The sequence below is a fragment of the Nicotiana tabacum genome, chromosome 20 (genome assembly GCF_000715075.1).
Source record: "Nicotiana tabacum cultivar K326 chromosome 20, ASM71507v2, whole genome shotgun sequence".
Classification (NCBI taxonomy): Eukaryota; Viridiplantae; Streptophyta; class Magnoliopsida; order Solanales; family Solanaceae; genus Nicotiana; species Nicotiana tabacum.
In genome coordinates this window covers 85,545,847-85,564,929 of record NC_134099.1, presented here as the reverse complement: position 1 = coordinate 85,564,929, position 19,083 = coordinate 85,545,847, and the positions used below count along the sequence as shown (strand labels likewise).

At 35.9% G+C, this 19,083-nt stretch overlaps 1 protein-coding gene across 5 annotated transcripts; it reads left to right on the top strand.

Annotated features, from left to right (window-relative positions):
* Positions 1 to 453: 453 nt before the first annotated feature.
* Positions 454 to 15,644, top strand: LOC107812558 (rop guanine nucleotide exchange factor 14). 5 transcript variants are annotated; one of them, XM_075239983.1, is made up of 10 exons: positions 476 to 808; positions 2,529 to 2,692; positions 5,017 to 5,112; positions 5,185 to 5,629; positions 11,991 to 12,362; positions 13,278 to 13,432; positions 13,516 to 13,590; positions 13,687 to 13,938; positions 14,154 to 14,489; positions 15,007 to 15,644. In XM_075239983.1, exons 5-10 carry the CDS (start codon positions 12,257 to 12,259, stop codon positions 15,139 to 15,141), a joined length of 1,059 nt encoding a protein of 352 aa, XP_075096084.1. In that variant the 5' UTR covers positions 476 to 808; positions 2,529 to 2,692; positions 5,017 to 5,112; positions 5,185 to 5,629; positions 11,991 to 12,256; the 3' UTR covers positions 15,142 to 15,644. The 5 variants fall into 5 exon arrangements, with proteins under 5 accessions (XP_075096082.1, XP_075096084.1, XP_075096086.1 ...); XM_075239985.1 differs by lacking the exon at positions 5,185 to 5,629; XM_075239981.1 differs by lacking the exons at positions 5,017 to 5,112; positions 5,185 to 5,629 and having other exon boundaries at positions 454 to 808; positions 2,543 to 2,692.
* The last annotated feature ends 3,439 nt before the right edge of the window (positions 15,645 to 19,083 follow it).

Here is a 19,083-nt window from a genome sequence, read left to right as displayed (position 1 = left end):
TAAATTTTAAAAATATAGAGTAAATTTGTAAAACTAAAAATTAGCAAATTCCCATTTTCAATTGAAAAAGTAGTGAGAACCAGTTTTTCAAAGTTGAAAATGAATTTTCAAGTGAAAAATAAAAAATTGATAAAAATGAGATAACCAAACATTATTTTCAAAAAAAAAATAAAAAAAAGGAAAAATTTTATAAGTCCAAACGAGCTCTAAGATTACAAATTTAAAAAATGTCTCTCCTTTCTCCTAAATTCGGTGCCGAATCAACTAATACATATGATGTCGGCACAAAATGAAGAAACGTATAACATGCTAGCTCTTTCCGGTACATCAATATGTAATTTCACTCTTAACTTTATATATAAATTCTAGAAAGAAAAAAAAATAGCAATGATTACCTACTACGTTAGCCTCGACCTCTTAGCTAGCCCCACCACGTATCTCTCTTCTCACCATAAATGTCTTTATATTCACATACTCCTCCCATTCCTCACACACGCATTACCCTTTCTTCTCTGCTCTGTCACTTCTCATTTGCTTTTAATACCAATCTCATGTACTTCATCCTCCTTCTGAATAGTCATATCCAGTCTTCTCTTAATTACTGTTTTTTTCTTTTGACTACAGACCAAAGATTTATTGTTTTCTACCATTAATTCACACTTGAAAACAAGAAAAAAGTTATCTTTTCTCACAGAAGCAAGAATTACATGAGAAAAGCTAAATGTGGGATCTTGAATGATGTCTATTTCCATCCTTTTACATGTTAGAAGATTGAAGTGCTTTCATTTGATCAAATACATAAACATAGGTCAGCTTCTTGTTTTATTTATTCGTCCATTTTTCTTTTCTTGCTCAGACCAGGTTCATATCAAAACTCTATTATATTCTTATCTAAGATTTTGGCAGTTTTCGTGAATGGAAATGTTTTAGATGCAACAAGCTCCATTTTTACGTGTTTTTTATCAGTGAAATCCAGATCACGATTAATCTGAAGCGTCTGAAACAGTCCAATGCCTTTTTCAATCTCTTCTTCTTTTCTGGATTTAACATACTGTAATCGGAAATTTTTTTATATATTATCAGTGTACTTTAATATGTTATAACAAGTTACATTATCTTAATTTTAGATTACCAATCCCACTATTTATAAGTAGTTATTAGTACTTGCTTATTTTATTAAGAGTATATAAAAGTTTAAACTTTTTTTTTTTTACTTATAGAAAGGTTGTTTGACTGCGTCAAACGGTCAAAGGTTCTTTATGTTTGGAAGGGGTTTGGCTAAAATTCATGAACTATATTTATAGTGAAAAAGTGATTCCTTTTCCCTGATTTCACTTTTCATTCAAAGACTAGAGTTTGACAATTGTGGAATCAGATTGTGAATGACTATATTGTGCTCTGAGCTAAGTAGGAGGCTCGGTAAATGGTCTCTGGGACCACTTTTCTGATTGATTAAAACGAAAAAAAACTAAGTAATTTTTTTTGGTTGTTTTCATTAATGTTAATTTATTTATTGAAAATACAACAAATACTCCTACCCTCCTTTGAATAAAAGAAATTAATTCTTGAATTAATTCTTGAAAAAATCAATATTATGGACCACAAAAAATAACTTAAAATGAACCGGGTGTACGGTCTATCTGATATTTTGGATTTGTTGGTTTTTGGGTTCTGTTGCTCCATTTATGTTCCTTCTCGGACTATATGGGTTGAGCTTTCAGTGGTTTCCGGAGCAAATCAAAACTCCAATTAGCACTTAAATTATTTTTTTTCGGTTTCTGAAATTTCTGGCTGCATCAATCTTTTTTGGTAACTAAAGTAATTTTATTAATCACCAAAGTATATATTTAAAATTAAACCACAGCTAAAACAAACACATTTAGCTGTCCAGAAAAGTATAACCATAAAAGATAACGCCGTTGTCGGGGATCGAACCCGGGTAGCTGCATCAAATTCCTATATTTGGAAATGGAGCAAATTTTCATACTGTATTCGTCTATCTTGCGATTAACATAGCCAGGAGAAGTTGCACTTTGGGGAGTGGAGAATACTTACCATGATCTCGGTGTTTACCTCAAATAAAACAGCTTAACCTTAAGGGTTCGTTTGGTTACCAGGTGGGATAGACACGGATATTTTATGGGATTAATTATCTCACTTTCTATATGGATAACTAATCTCACTAATTTTGGTGTAAAATTTATCAAATCACTAACTAATACTCATAACCAAACATGCGACAAATATAATTTCACATTCTATCCCGGAATTAGTATCCTTATTACAGGTACCAAACGAGACCCTACGAGTTACAAACTATGGTGAGAATACATTTCACTTAGTTATGGTTAAATAATAATAATGTATATATAACATGACTCAAAATATATATGTGGCATTTATTGGTAATGTGAACAAAATGGCACATATAGCAACTTTTTTGCCTCAACTTTTGAAACCTTTAGATCTAGTAGCATTAACTTCTATTTTCTACGTTTTGTCAATTCCAACTGCATCTTATATTTCAGGCTTTGTAATGCAGGAGTATTGATGGCTGCAAATGGCTTACTAGGTCCCCTAATATTTGAGGCACATTTTGGGCAATATTAATCAAGTATGGTGATCATGAGACAGACATTAGCCTGCTGCACAAGAATCAGAGAGTTTAGCATTGACTTTGCTGAACAAGAGAGTGAGATTTCCCCTTCTCTCCTTCTTATTAGTATTTGTTTTTAGGGTGTTACATGCATGGTGACTTCTCCCTTCCTATAATTGAGGCAAATCCAAGACTTTTAATCAATCAATGCTGAAAACCAGCATACCTACTACTACGACTTTGTGGGAGTTGGCAGTGGCTATAAAATTAGTACAGTCAAACCTTTCTATATATATATATATAACAACCTCGTTTGTTTCAGTATTTTTTAGCTGTTATAGTGAAGTGTTGTTATAGAGGACATAAATTATAATATGATATAAAAATCGATTCCGAAAAAAAATTGATTTTTATAGGTAATAACTATTATATAGGGATACTATCATAGTGGGGTATGACTGTACATACATACACACACATTAAAATTTTGACTTAGTATTATTTTGAAGATTTACAAATATAAGTACTTAAGAAAAATAACCATTGCTTCGTGAACTCAGCAGATGTCTTTGAACAAATTGAGGAGTACTATTCTTTTCCACAAGTGAATGCTAACATATTGATTAAGAATTTCAATAAAATTAGACTCACCGACCACCTCATTAGTGTAACTTTCTTGACTTCTGCGAGCCCCAGATGATTGTAGATTAATCGAAGACATTTACATGTTTGTTATAGGAGCAACAATTATTATTATGTATTAGTAAAACACTAAACAAGTTGAGATTAGTTATGTAGTTTTATTGTCCACTCACTCCATTTAAGTCAATTTTGTACCAATATAATTAAAAATATTGGCATGTTAGTTATATGTGGATGCTTATTTTATATTCAAGAAATTTAACAACCAATATGTCTTGAAATTACATGAGGAAAAATATTTTTTTTCCTGGTTGATAAAGAATCTTATGTGGGACCCACCATATGTTAGGTATATTTTGAACTTATTTATAAGTGACATGTGAGGAGCTACACTTCCAAATTTTATTGTCTACTTTCTATAAACTTTTGTAATAAGAGGAGGAAGAATCTTCCATTTTAGTGTGAAATAGATAGATGGCACTATAACGACATTTATTTTTGTCATAAATGCCGCAGTGGTAGAGATAGCTAGGAAGTTCTCGTGGTTTGTATGTATTGTTTGGTAAAATAGTGGGCCTAACTATCATTTCATGAAGCATTCAAGTAACTATTGGGACAAAGCAGTCGTTGTCTACCGGACTTTCCTTTTTGGACTTTCCTTTTGGAAAGTCTTCTAACTTTTTTCTATTTGCATCAAAACTTTTACTTTGGGGAGTCCGCAAAATGTGATTCTTTTGGACAAGTAGCACCTTAATAGGTGTAAAAAAATAATATTTTTATATATAGCGCCCAAATATTGGGCGCTATACATTAACGTTAATTGTGCCGTTAATGTATAGCGTCCATTATTTGGGCGCTATACATAGAAAGCTGACACTAACAGGTATAGCGCCCAAATACTAGACGCTATACATAAAACTTTATGTATAGCGTTCAGTATCTGGGCGTTATACACCTTTTTCCTGGCCCCACCAATAATTCCTGACTTCAATAATTCAAAAGCGTATAGTGCCCATTTTTTGGGCGCTATATATAAAAAAAAATCCCGGCTAGCCATTTCCTATATAAAGAGGTTAGGATTGTATAGAAATTCATTCAAAAAAAATTTTAACTCTTGTTGAAACATTTATTGTTGTTAAATTCTCCAGCATTTTTTCATTATGTCTGAAGAGCGTAGAATAAGAGTTTCATTATATTGGGGGGTGAGGCTGTGATGGAGAATAACCCCGTGGGCTACAGTTTACCTGCTCAGTGTCATGTTAAATTGTCACTTACAATGGAATACGATAAATTGATATCGTTGTTATGCAAAAAAATGAGTGTGAGGAAACATTCAGTGATACTTAAAGTAACCGGAAGATATTCGTATTTCGTAACTCCGCAAGGGGTTGTTTTTTATCCGGAGTTTAACATCGACGATGATGAAACTTTGAGTAATTTTATGAGGACTCCGGATGAATGCCGGGAATTTCTTGTAATCACAATGTTTGAGGTGTACGTGAAGGTCGAAGACGTTCCAAAAAACGAGGTTGTGCGTAGTAGAGATAACCCCCAGTCATCGAGTAGTTATTCTGGAGCAGTTTTTGCCAGACAGGTTCCGGATGAAAGAGTTTTCCTTGATTTAAACTTATCACCGCCGGCGAATGAGCAGCGAGAAAATAATTTATACCCCCTTTTCCATAATTCACAAGACGAGTGGTAAACTTCAATTTTCATTTATGTTAATTATGTATATTTTTGGTGTATTGAATTTGTATTAACGCTCATATATTTAATAGGGGGTACCGGCCGTATATGAATTTTACAAGTGGCCCATCCGGTATTCATCACCTAATTGAAAACGTCCATCATGGAATTTCATCACATTACGACTTGTAAGTGAAGTGATATAGCCATATGGAAAGCATTTATTAATTCAGTAGCTTATATTTTTGTTGGGTGTGTAGTGAAAACGAGCAAGTTGAACCACCCGTACTCACTCAATTGCTCAAAAACGACGTATTACATCGGGATCTGGCAGATGCACAGAGTGAGGAACAGAACAGTGATTACGATAACAATGCCGATGAATCTGGAGACGAGACACCCTTTCCTCGTGAGGATGGTGATGCGCAGGATGAGGAGGAAGGACCTGATTTAAAGAGAGACCCCCCTAGACGAAGAGTGTACGAGTCCGAAGTACCGTTTCATTCAACGGAGATTCCTTACATTGATAACTTGCCAACCGTGCCGGATGTGGAAGTTCTCACAAGGGATTTTGATGAAATCCGGACAGCAATGTGGGATGAGTCTAGACCAACGGTGCTTTCAAAGGGGATGTTTTTTCCTAATAAAGCGCGCGTAAACAGGGCTTGTAAAATGCACAACGTAAAAGAGTGTCGTGAGATGCAGGTATGCACAACTTGGATATTGACTTGATTTCTCTTGTACTTATTCCGCACCTCGAAGCGTCCATAAGATATAAAATCAAAGAGTGCATTACATTAGTCCACCAGGAATATGGCCATACCATTACGAAAAGAAAGGCATTTCTCGGGCGCAAACGAGCGTTTGAAATTGTCTACGATAATTGGGATAAGTCATTTGCATCTCTGCCAAAGTACATGGCCGCACTGCAGCACTTTAACCCCGGGACTGTTGTTGAATGGAAGCTTGAGCGGAGTCCGGGAACACCAGAATACATATTCAATTACGTGTTCTGGGCGTTTAAGCCAGCAATTGATGGTTTTTTGCATTGTCGGCCCGTAATATCCATAGACGAAACTCATGTCTATGGAAAGTACGATATCACGCTATTGATAGTCGTGGCAGTGGATGCTAATGGACAGATATTTCCTCTAGCTTTTGCTGTTTATGCCAATGAAAGAACAGAGACGTGGACGCTATTTTTGAACCACCTGAAAGAGCACGTTGTCAAACAGCGTTCAGGTATTTGTCTAATATCTGATCGGCACGGTGGTAGATTAAGTTATGTGGAGAACTTGCCTGCATGGCAAGAACCTTATGCATACCACTGTTACCGTGTGAGGCACTTTAAGGCCAATTTCTAGAAGGCACATCCCAACAAGGATCTACATGATTTGATGTGGATGGCAGCAACAAACCACCAACAGCATAAATTCCGGAGGCATATGGATTCTATCAGGCAAGAAGACGAGGCAGCCTATTGTTGGTTAATGCGACATCACCCGGAAAAGTGGGCTTTGCATGCGGATGGTGGCAGACGATAGGGAATTCTTACTACAAACGTGTCAGAGTCCTTCAACAAGTTATTGAAGTCGGCAAGAGGATTGCCCGTCACAGCCATGGTGCGGATGTCGTTCAAGCAGATAGCAGAGAGGTTTGTTGAACGGTCTGCAGTTGCAACGGAATTGATGGAAAGGGGTGTTGAATTTATGCCAGTGCCGATGCAGAGATTTGAGAAATACAGACGGCGAGCACATTGACATTCATTTTTGCGGTATGATAACGAAAGAGGTGTTTTTGAAGTTCGCACCGCTATCCATAATAATCGGGGTAATAATGTACATACTATAAATGAATCAGTAAAGTTATGCTCCTGTGGGAAATGGTCCATCTACCACATGCCTTGCTCACATACCATCAAGTGTTTTAAACGTGTTGGTTATGCGGAGACCAACTATGTTGATCAACAATATAGTGTTTCCAAGTACCTAAACACATATAGTGGTTAGTTGCAGCCAGTGGGTACTGAGCATTATTGGCCTCCGGAACCATTTAAAATGGTGTGTAACAAGTCCTATTTGCATAAAATACAGGTGCAAAAGAGAACGCGTATACAGAACCAAATGGATGTTAGTGATACCGTTTATGCGCGCAAATGTGGTATATGCTCGCAAACAGGACACGACCGTCGTAAATGTCCTTTAGCTGGTTTGGGTGGCAAAACTAATCAAGCTCGTGGTGGGTATTCTTCTATTTAGCTCTTATCGGGCGGTTTATCGGCCTAATTCAATCAAAATAAAATAAAATTTAGTCTCTATATATTTAAATAGGTAGTCGACGTACTAAGAGGGACGAAGCAGAAGAGACACAGTGCTGGGTAAATCATCTGTCTAGAATCTTATTTATGTTTATGCACATTGGCTTTAGTCCATGTAAAAGATTTCTTGGTGTACTATTATTATGATTAGAAGTGGGCATACTGTATATTTTAACATGTCATCTGCTTGGACAGAATTGCTAGGCCAAGAGTTCTGTTAGTTAGGACTTAGGAAGATATATTTGCCCAGGATAAGAAAAAACAAATGTATTTTAGGTGAAAGTGAAAATTAGCATCTCTAATTTATAGACGTAGAAGTCACATAAATAATTTCGTGTCAATTAGTACAAAATCTTACATTAAAATCTTAATCCTATTGTATAGAACAGAAATAAAACATATAAAAAGTTACCACACGACGACTATATATAAAATAAATAGGAAGAGATTTCTTTACGAATCAAATAATGTAGGATCAAAAAAAGTATATGAAATTATTACCTACTAATAATTCAAAACAATTGAAAAAAAATCATGTGTCTTGATATTATGTTAAATAAGATAAAAGTTATTAGCGCATATAAACCTTAATACTCGAACACAGTGAATAGGAGAAATATGAGTTTGAAAAAGTTATCAATTTGAACTGGGAACGATTTCAAATTCCTGGTGGATTGACAAAAATTCAAGTAGGTAGAAGTTTAGTTGAATTCAAACGTCGAAAATAGTTGGTAAAGTTCAATATTACAATTCTATCCAACATAAATTATCTCGTTTAAGGAATTTAGGCTTGTAAGGGCATAAAAGTCGATTAATATTTTGAGGATATTTTTGTCGATCAACATTTAGCATGGAACATTCGTGCTTTTATAATAATATAGATAGATATGGATAAAAATAAATTATATATATATATATATATATATATATATATATATATATATATATATATATATATATATATATATATATTCTTAACGGGTTAATGGATTATCCGTTAAGAAAATTGAATAATCCGCCCCCAAACCGATAAGTCATTAATAAAAAAAATTCAATCTGTTCTCCGTCCGTTACGATAACCTGATACCAATAAGCCATTAAGCTTCGGTTTTGGTTCGATTTCGGTTTCGGTTCGGTTTTGAACCCCTCTACTCTAAACTGACCAAGGAATTGCAGTGTCTTGTGGCATCCTGACTTCTGTATCTTCCAGGATTTTTACAGTGGTCAGGTGAAGGGGATCGGTAAGGAGGATTAGGGACTGTACCTACTGCAAGGAAAGTCATTACTAAGTGGTATACTTAATCATGATCCAGCTCAACTAAGGAATAAAACTCATCAACAAGTATCTGAGGTGAAATATGTACATAAAACTACTATGTCTGGGAATAAGTTTGCTTGTATGGCTAATCAATACTCTGATTCTAGTGTAATCTGGCATAGAAGGCTAGGTCATGCACCTATAGATGTAATCAAGAAGTATACATCATTGAGAAACCTGAAGGACAATCACACTCACTATACTGTATGTCCTCTAGCCAAGCAAGCAAAGTTACCTTACAAAATGAGTACTACTACTTCTAATACTGTTTTTGAACTATTACATTTTGATGTATGGGGGCCCTATAGGGTACCAACATATGACAGTAAAATATTCTTTGTTACTATTGTGGATGACTATTCTAGGTTTACCTGGATTTTCTTACTTGTCTCTAAGTCTGATACAGTGGTTATTCTGAAAGATTTCCTAACAAAGGCGAAGAATATGTTCTCTGCATCAGTTAAGACTCTTAGAACTGATAATGGTACTGAGTTCTTTAATCATGAAGTACACAATCTATTGTCATCCATGGGCATTATTCATCAAAGTACCTGCACTTATACACCTCAGCAGAATGGAGTTATTGAAAGGAGACACAGGACAATTTTAAAGATGGCCAGAGCTCTGAGATTCCAGGCTGCTATTCCTTTGAAATTCTGGGGAGAGTGTATATCTACTGTTGTTTATTTGATCAACAGACTTCCCTCAAGAGTTATTGGTGGAAAATCTCATTTTGAGATACTTTATTTGCATGCTCCATCTCTCTCCCACCTCAGAGTGTTTGGTTGTTTGTGCTATGCAACCTCACCCAAGGAACTGGATAAGTTTGCTTCAAGAGCAATACCTTGAGCATTTCTAGGCTATTCTTCAACTCAGAAGGGCTATAAGGTCTATGATCTACACTCAAAAACCTTTAGTGTAAGTAGAAATGTGATATTTAAAGAACACATTTTCCTTTTAAACACCTACAAACCACAGGCACTCCCATGTTTCCTGTTTTAGACCTGGTGCCTTTACCACAGAAGTGCAGTCTTTCCCTGAACCTTATGATCCTCCTTTGTCTCCTGCTTCATCTCAGAGTCCAACTATGGACACATTCCCAACTGATGCACCACATATTCCCCATCATTCAGAGAAACCTACTTCTTTAGGCTACTCTCCTTCTGCTGTTGAGCCTAGTGTTCCAGAGTCTTCACAGGCTCCTTCTATGAACCTTAGAAGATCATCAAGACCTAGCAAACCACCTTTGTGGCTACAAGATTATGTGACACAACCAGTCACATCTCATACCTATATATACCCTATTTTCTCATGTGTGTCTTGTGACACTCTCAAAGCAGCTCATACACGTGTTGTCTCATCCTACTCTTCTCTCACAGAACCAAAATCCTTCAGAGAAGCAGCTACAAACCCTAAGTGGATTCAAGTTATGAAACTTGAAACAGCTGCCCTAGAAGACAACCACGGAGTATTGTGGACTTACCTACACGCAAAACACCTATTGGGTGCAAATGGATTTTCAAGATAAAGTTCAAGGCTTCAGGGAAAGTTGAGAGGTGCAAGGCCAGGCTGGTAGCCAAAGGCTATAGCCAGAAAGAAGGCCTTGACTATACTGAAATATTTTCTCATGTTGCCAAGATGGTAACAATCATGACTATCATTGCCTTAGCAGCAGTTAAATAGTAGGTCATTTATCAGATGGATGAGCACAATGCCTTTCTCAATGGTGATCTCCTAGAAGAAATGTACATGCACATTCCTGATGGGTTTGCTAGACAGGGGGAGTCTCACAAGGTCTGCAAACTACACAAGGCCCTGTATGGGCTCAAACAAGCCCCAAGGCAATGGAACAAGAAACTAACTGAGGCTTTACTGCACATGGGATTTCAACAAAGCCACTTTGACTACTCTCTGTTCACCAAACAAAAGGGCAGTGACTTAGTTGTAGTGTTGGTTCATGTGGATGATCTACTAATCACATGCAATAATGTGGTGCTACTGAACTAGACAAAAGCAAATCTGTAGAGAAACTTTAAGATGAAAGATCTAGGTAATCTGAAGTTCTTTCTGGGCATTGACTTTGCTAGATCAAAAGAAGGTATAGTCATGTCTCAAAGAAAGTATGCCCTGGAACTCATCTCTGAGTCTGGGCTATGGGGAGCTAATCCTGCAGGCACACCCCTTGAGCTGAATCAGAAGCTAACTTCTGAGGAGTATGACAAGGCTATAGCAGGTGTAGGAAGTTCAGAAGCAACCGATGCAACACTTAAGGATCCATGCATTTATCAAAGGCTTTACTTAACTATGACTAGACCAGACCTGGCCTTTGTGGTTCAAGGCTTGAGTCAGTACATGCACAATCCTAAGGTGTCTCACATGGAATCAACTTTGAGAGTTGTAAGGTACATAAAAGGGGCTCTTGGGCTAGGACTCGTTATGCCAACACAGAATGCTTATCAGTTGTCTGTATATTGTGACTCTGACTGGGGTTCTTGCTTACAAACTAGAAGTTCAGTCACAGGTTATGTAGTTAAGTTTGGTGATGCATTGATCTCATGGAAATCAAAGAAATAGGAGAATGTGTCCAGAAGCTATGCAGAAGTTCAATTTAGAAGTATGGCATCATGCACTGCTGAGATAGTTTGGCTAATTGGTTTGTTCAAGGAACTTGAAATTCAGCTACACTCACCTGTGAAGCTTATGTGTGATAACAAAACTGCAATTCAAATTGCAGCTAATCCCATCTTCCATGAAAGAACCAAACATATTGATAGAGACTGTCATTTTATTCGAGAAAGAATACTGCAAGGGGTAATGAAAACTCAGCACGTGTCCACCAAGGAACAACTAGCAGATTTATTGGGAAAGACTCAGCATGACTACCTACAGGACAAGCTTGGAGTGAAGAACCTCTTCAAGCTGAAGGCTTGAAGGGGAGTGTTAAGAGAAATGGAACTATTAAACTATAGTTAGCTTAGGTGGTTAAGAGTAGAGTTAGCTATTCTTATTAGTTGGATTAGTTAGAAAGGTTGTTAGGAAGTTAGTAGCTAATTAGTAGTATAAACACACTGTAGATACTACTTTATAAGAACAATTCATTTTCTTCTCTTCTTCAATAAAACAGTAACTATGTTTTCTCTTGAGTTCCTTCTTAGCTTCCTCTCCACGTCAAGCTTTCAGTTAAGAGCTTCCATAGCCATGGAAGCTAACAGCAATCAACACCTCAAGTTAGTAATATTTTGTACAATCTGTTTATAACCAACATATTTGCTCAGACAAAGATCTCTGGCCAATTTCATACGCGCGCGCACACACAAAAAAAAAAAAAAAGAGAGAAACCAGATTAGTCTTATCTTTATATAGTTTTTCGAACACAAATTTAAGTCCCTTCTAACCTGCATCTGACTAGAATTTGAAAAGGAAATTTTCAGGAATTACAGCATATGATGGCCTCGAGAGCTGCATACGGAACTGTCAGTCCTATGACAATGATAGTGCGACTAGTAGAGGTGATGGGGATGTTACAGATTCCTTAAATGATGATGACTCAAGGAGCTCTTCCAGCAACAATGCTTTTGAATCATTCTCCTCTCAATGGACAACGAAGAAGAGGGATGACCAGGGATCGTGTGACAATGGGAATTTCTATGTGAAAGGAAAACCTGCTTACACAATCCAATTTTCAGATGTGGAAACAATGAAAGACAAGTTTGCAAAATTGTTGCTTGGTGAGGATGTGACGGGTGGAAGCAATGGAGTTTCGACTGCATTAGCATTGTCTAATGCCATTATAAATCTTGCAGGTATTTAGTTGTTACTTCTTTATCCATCAATATCGTTTTAGAAAAATCTATGTATCTTTTCTCTGATGAAGTGACTCTAAATTCTAGTGTTATATCTTCTATAACTCAGAGTTGATTCACGCCAACTATTAACGATTTTAGTCTTCAATATTCTGATACTTAATAAGATTCTTATAGTAGTTTTTGAGGATCATCCAGGTCTTAATCCGTAGAATAGAGCTTCAATATGATATATGCGAGAAATTAGGAGTGCTGATGCCTAACAAGAGTGCTCAAGAAGTTCCATTCACCCATAATATAATTCAATGTTTTTTTTGAAAAATATGATTTGCTAGAGGATTTTATTAGTGAAGGTATCACAAGTTTACTCCTTTTTCTTCTCTAAAGTTTTTGTAATGAGGAGTTAAGTTTGATTTTCTCTCCTATATACTACCTTTGCTGAAAAGAATTGGCTGCCCAACTGCTTTACTAACAGCAATGGAGAGGATTCAAAGAACAAACAGGAGTACTAATTTCACTATACTTTGGAAAGATTTTTAAACAGCAGAATCATATTCTCCAGATTCTACTATAAACTACTCCGTAAGGAAGAAAAATAGCATAAGCTACCTCGTTCGTGCTCCTGCCTTTCCCACTGTCATCTTAAGATCATAGATTGTTTATTACTGACGCTATGGGATTAACCTGCGCTTTTGCGCCTTACCAGGATTAACTTTAACTTTACAATCTGAGATCTGATAAAAAATCGCATGATAACTTCAAAATAAAAAGCACTAGTATAGCGTTTAAAAGAATGTTACACCTCGTAACACATCAGCTCAGCTTCTCCTAAACCTTTATTGTTATATTTTCTACTTTGCTGTGATTTTCATGATGCAATTTTCCTGATCTGTGATGCTACTTCTGGATTTAAAGCATCTGTGTTTGGAGAGTTGTGGAAATTGGAGCCACTTGCAGAGGAAAGGAAGAGGAAATGGCAAAGGGAGATGGATTGGTTGCTCTCACCTACCAAACATATGATTGAGTTTGTTCCTGCAAAACAAAGTGGTTCTAATGGCCAGAGATTGGAGGTAACTATGACTTTCTAATAACACAAACGATTTATTTCATAATATAACAACAATATAGTGAGTTCCACTTCTCGTCCGAGCAGATAATGACACCAAAAGCTCGTGCAGACATCCATATGAATCTTCCAGCACTTCAGAAATTGGATTCCATGCTTCTTGTAGGTGGTCTCTTAAATCCTATAATGTTCGACCACTTTGTTTCTGCATCGACTTGGTCCACTTTCTCAAAGTTCCTTTCGATCTCAAATTGATAGGGAATGCTGGATTCAATGGATAATACTGAGTTTTGGTATACGGAAGTGAGTAGCCGAGCAGAAGAAAAGAGCACAAGGTGGTGCCTTCCTTCACCCAAGGTACCCATCGCTGGGCTCTCTGACACTGAAAGAAAGAAATTGCTGAATCAGGGAAAATTGGCCAATCAAATATTCAAGGCAGCAAAAGCTATTAATGAAAACATCTTAGCTGAAATGCCGGTTCCATCAGTTATCAAGGATGCACTTCCAAAGGCAAGTTCTCCCTAAAGCTATTTGCTATTGAGTTTAAGTTTTATTTACTTATAAGGTAATTACAAGTAAATCTCTTGATAAGCATTTATAACTAGGTATGGTCACATATATTAAACTACACTAATAGTGTAAAGGAAATTTACACAACGTATATAACTCAAATCCTTTGCTATTGAGTATTTAATTTGTTGAAATTGATCCATTCATTCTTGCAGTCTGGGAGGGAAAGCCTCGGCGAGGACCTTTATAGAATCCTGACCGCAGAATCAACCTCTGCTGAGGAAATGTTCAATTCCTTGAACTTGAGATCTGAAAACAGTGCACTTGAAGCTGTTAACAGGTTAGAGGGAGCAATTCTTGCATGGAAAGAAAGAATAACTGATCAAGCTCCAGTTCGAAGATCTTGGTCATTCGTAAAAGATCCAATATCTGAGCTAGACAAATTGGAGGTCTTATTGAGCCAAGCAGAAGCTCTTCTACAGCAGCTCAAAACTAAATATCCTAACCTTCCTCAGACATTCCTCAATGTCACAAAAATTCAGTATGGCACGGTGAGAATCGTATCGCCACTAGTAAAATTTGTTAAAAAGCAAATATGATTGTATAGTTCACTTATCAGCAGAAAAGTTTCTCTGTTTCAGTTAAGGACTCGTTTCAGCTTGTCATTTGCATAATCCATAAATCATCCAACAATAGAGGATAACTATATCTTTCCGGATAATTGTTTCACCCTTAAATTACCTTAAGATTTTGTATGTATCTCTTCTTCTATGATGTACGCGTCTGTTAAGAAAAAGTTATGCCATAACCAGGGGCGGAACCAGAATTTTTACACGAGGGGGCACATTATTCTGCTCAACCAGTACCCCCTAAAAGCTTTTAGTACTTAGGGTGCCAACTGCTTTAAATTAACCATTTTCAAGGTATACACATATACAAATACAGAATTTTCGGCCAAATTTTTCGGGGTCGGTGACCCCTCTCCATTACACATGGGTCCGCCTTTGGCCATAACAAAGTGCTCAATAAGATTGTGATATAATCCTTGTTCTTTCTGTATTATTCTAGGACATTGGGCATTTAATCATGGAAGCGTACTCTCGGGTTCTCTTAAACCTAGGGTACAGCATTTGGATCAGGATAGGAGAAATTTTGCAAGTAGATATCTCGAGCAACCCCAATTCATCCGCAGCTGCTTGCTGACTTCCTGCTACAAGAATCTCAGGATTATCAGACACTAGTCCTGTATGTAGTTGAGGTGAGACAGTCGCTGATCGAACAGACGAGTAGAGCTGCAGGATGATTGTTTTAGTAATGCTACTGATATGGACATTGAGTTTGTTGAAGAAATTATAAGTTCTGTACATGCAGCTCCAGGCCAAAGTCGAGTTCAGTCCATTGGCAGGGAAGCTTGTAGCAGCATGCATGTCTACTATGAATTCCCCTTAACAATGAGATTTTTTGCAAGTCTTTCTGTAGATATATATATCATTTCCATGCCAACCATCAGCCTTAGTTTTTAGGCTGAGTTATCATGGTTGTTTGGGGAATTTGCCCTCACCTACAAATACAATACAGTGGGAATAGAATAGCAAGCTTTTTACAAGCTAAGAATTAATTGCAAAAATATATGTATTGGTATCTGTATTGAGTAATTTTACCATAGCCAGTGCAAGAATTTAAAAGAATCAGAATTTTTTTATCCACAGTTAAGTATATATACCCAATGTGGCAATGTGCTTGTTCATTTTCCTACAGAGAGGGGAAAAGGTGTGGAGCCGTGGAGGTTACAAAGAGTTGGTTCTCCCTGGACTATCCGTAGGAAATCAATTCTGATAGGAAATGTTTTGCTCAATGATGTAAACTAAGAGTCCACCAAATTATATACTATAAAATTATCAGCTCCCACAGAACACATCAATAAGTAAATAACACAACAATATTTACTTGAAAAACTCCTAGCTTACGGGATTAAAAATCACGATCTACAATTGTAGGATTTCAACTACACTAACTGAGCAACTTTAGATAACAACGTATTGTAACCTAGGATTTAAACTATCAATCTCTCACCTACTTACAATAACTATATTGCAAGCCTCCTTGTAATAACTCTATTACAAAGCTAACCACTTGACTAACTCTAGTCAACACAACCACACAGTTTATGGTTTATAAAGTGTCCTACAAGATGCTTCTAGTTAAGCTGAGTAGGAGATACAAATGAATAACATAAACAAAGACACAACAATACTAATGACACACGATGTAATCAATGTTGGGATCTGGTAATTCGTTATGTTGCTGTTTGGTTTTTCAATGCCTTTGGGAAAGTGAAGGCGGCCGCACACTTGAGAGTAAATGATTTTAGGTTTTGCAAGTGTGTAATCTCTTGTCTCGTGTTGGTAATATATAAGTGAGTTCATCAAAAATGATGTAAGGGATAGTGTCCAGTATACAGCATGCTTCAACAATGTTGTTGTATTGTTGCGTGTGCAGTGCATCAGCTTTAACAACTGTAAGAGTTGACTTATATTGTGACCAGAGGAACTGATATCTATCTGTTCCTTCTCCTGTTCCCTTAACTTATTTCATTGAACTTGTGCCAGACATTTGGTTTTATTGTTATGAACGCGGAGAGGCTAGTTGTATCAGATTCCCTATTTGCTTCTCATATAAAATTTGTTAAATCATGGGGGGGGGGGGGGAACTTATCACTCTAGCTAGGAAATCAGAATGTCAAAACAACCACGTTTTTCGGTGCTTATACATGTTTCTTCTTTTAAGTTACTGAGAAATATTGTACGTAGGTGAAGCAAAGAACTTAGCATTCGGCCCTCATTAATTATTCGTACTTTTTCATTTGAAATTTATTACTATTAATAAAAGTTCACTCACAATTAATACTTGGGGTGAAAGTAGCTTTAAAGAGAAAGAAAAATAACTTAGTAAATGTCAGTTTTATAATTGTGCATTAACAACTTTAGCATTTGTGGAAAGAAACTGCTATATGTACATGTGTGTTTACGTCTTCTCTTGCTATAACGAATATACTCCCTCCGATCCATAATAAGTGACTAATTTGTTTTTTTTATTTTGGTCCAAAATAAGTGTCCATTTATATAATCAAGAAAAAATTTAATATGTTTTTCCAAAATTACCTTTATGTATGTATGCCTAAAAAGTCATTTACTCTTCACATTTGAGAAGAGAAGTAAGTACTACTATAACTATGGTGCAACATTTAATGAAGGGTAGTTTAGTCACACTAACTATTTTCATCTAAAATTTAGTATTTCCTTAATGAATGTGCCCAAAGCAAATTGGTCACTTATTGTGGAGCGGAGAAAGTAGCATAATAGCATCTGATATACATAAAGGACCTTATACAAAAAAAATTATATGTTATAGCTAAATAATGCACCCTATTTATTATAAATCAAAACACTTTAAAAATATTATTATTTATAGTAACTTTTTATATTTTATATCAAAGTACAAATATAATGTTATAAAACAATAAAAGAAGAAGAAGAACATTGCAGAGAAAAGTAGAGAGAGAATTCTTATTGATTTGGGATGGATTACAATGGAATAGAACCCCTCTATTTATAGGGGAAAAATGACTTAGCCACCAAGTAACAAACCCTAAAAATCTCTCTAAAATATAGACATTCACCTTAAATAGAATTCTATTTATAACACTCCCCCTTGAATGTCTATTCATCAGATAATGTGCCTCGTTAAAACCTTAACTAAAATAAAACCCAGTGGGAAAAAATTTTAGTGAAGGAAAAAGAGTACACATATCTAACAATACGCCTTTTGGTTGCCTCGTTAAAAACCTTGCAAGGAAAATCCAATGGGACAAAACCTTGTAAGAGAAAAAGAGTGCAACGCGCATTAACTCCCCCTGATGAGAGCATCAATTCACATCCTTGAGCATTTGCATTCCAATCTTGTGCACCATTTTCAAAAGATCTTTGGTAGAGATTTGATAAACAAATCAGTCATATTAACTTGAACAAATTTATTTCACCTTGAAATCATCATCCCTAATATATGTATTGTCTTCATATGATCTTGTTGGAATTGTCAGTTCAATATCTTCACATAGAGGTGAAAACTCTTGCTATCATATTATCATGCCCATATTTATAGCAAGATACATTTGTGCACAAATTGCACTGAGGAAGTGCTACTTCAAGATCAAGAACTGTATATGCTTCAAACAACTTAAATTCTTCATGAATTGTCATATAAGTTAAGTCATGTAAGCCATATAATAGACTTTAGATGCATATCAAGTTTTTATGTCATGCTGGACATATAAGATAGATAAAGGGATTGCACACATCATTGACTTTATACTTTCAAGTATTTGAACAACATAGACAAAATTATATGTCTTTCATATGAAACCAATTTTATTAGAATTATGTCTCTTCCATTTGGCCAATATTTTTGTGTCTGTAGGCGACAGACTTAAGATCCTCATCTATATTTAGCGCTATCATAGATGTCATCGACGAACATTTTATATTGATTCCAATATTTTTTTCACAAAGACATAACATAGAGATCTCTTCATTCATATATTCAGGTACCTGAACCTCTCTTGAGATTTTATGAAGTATTATGTCATGTGATCTTCTAGATCATTTGCCTCCTTTATATTATCATTTGCTCATCTTCTTTATCAAAAAGTTATTTGAAATCGATCTGTCTATACGCTTTAAGCGTACCATAGACTTTGTCCTTCTAGGACTTATTCTAATAGGAGAATTTGCAGTGAGAATATAATTACTTTCTTTGGGTCAGCAAATGTGTCTGACATGCTTTGCAATATATTGCACATGAATTATCTTTTATGAACTTCAAGTTCATATTATTTTATTCGAGAATCTAGATATACAAATGATAATTCATTTCACGTAACTTTTTCTCAACTGTTTATCATGTCTCCCCCTCATGTTAGAAAAACTAACCCGTTTCCTCAACTTTGAGAACCGATCTTTGTGCGTTATGGTGTTAATCAAGATGTACTCCACATATCAATAATAACAAGATGAAATTATTTGGTTCCTGACCCTGAACCATTTGTCAGGGAAAAATATAATATACTTTCGTATATAACCTATATCA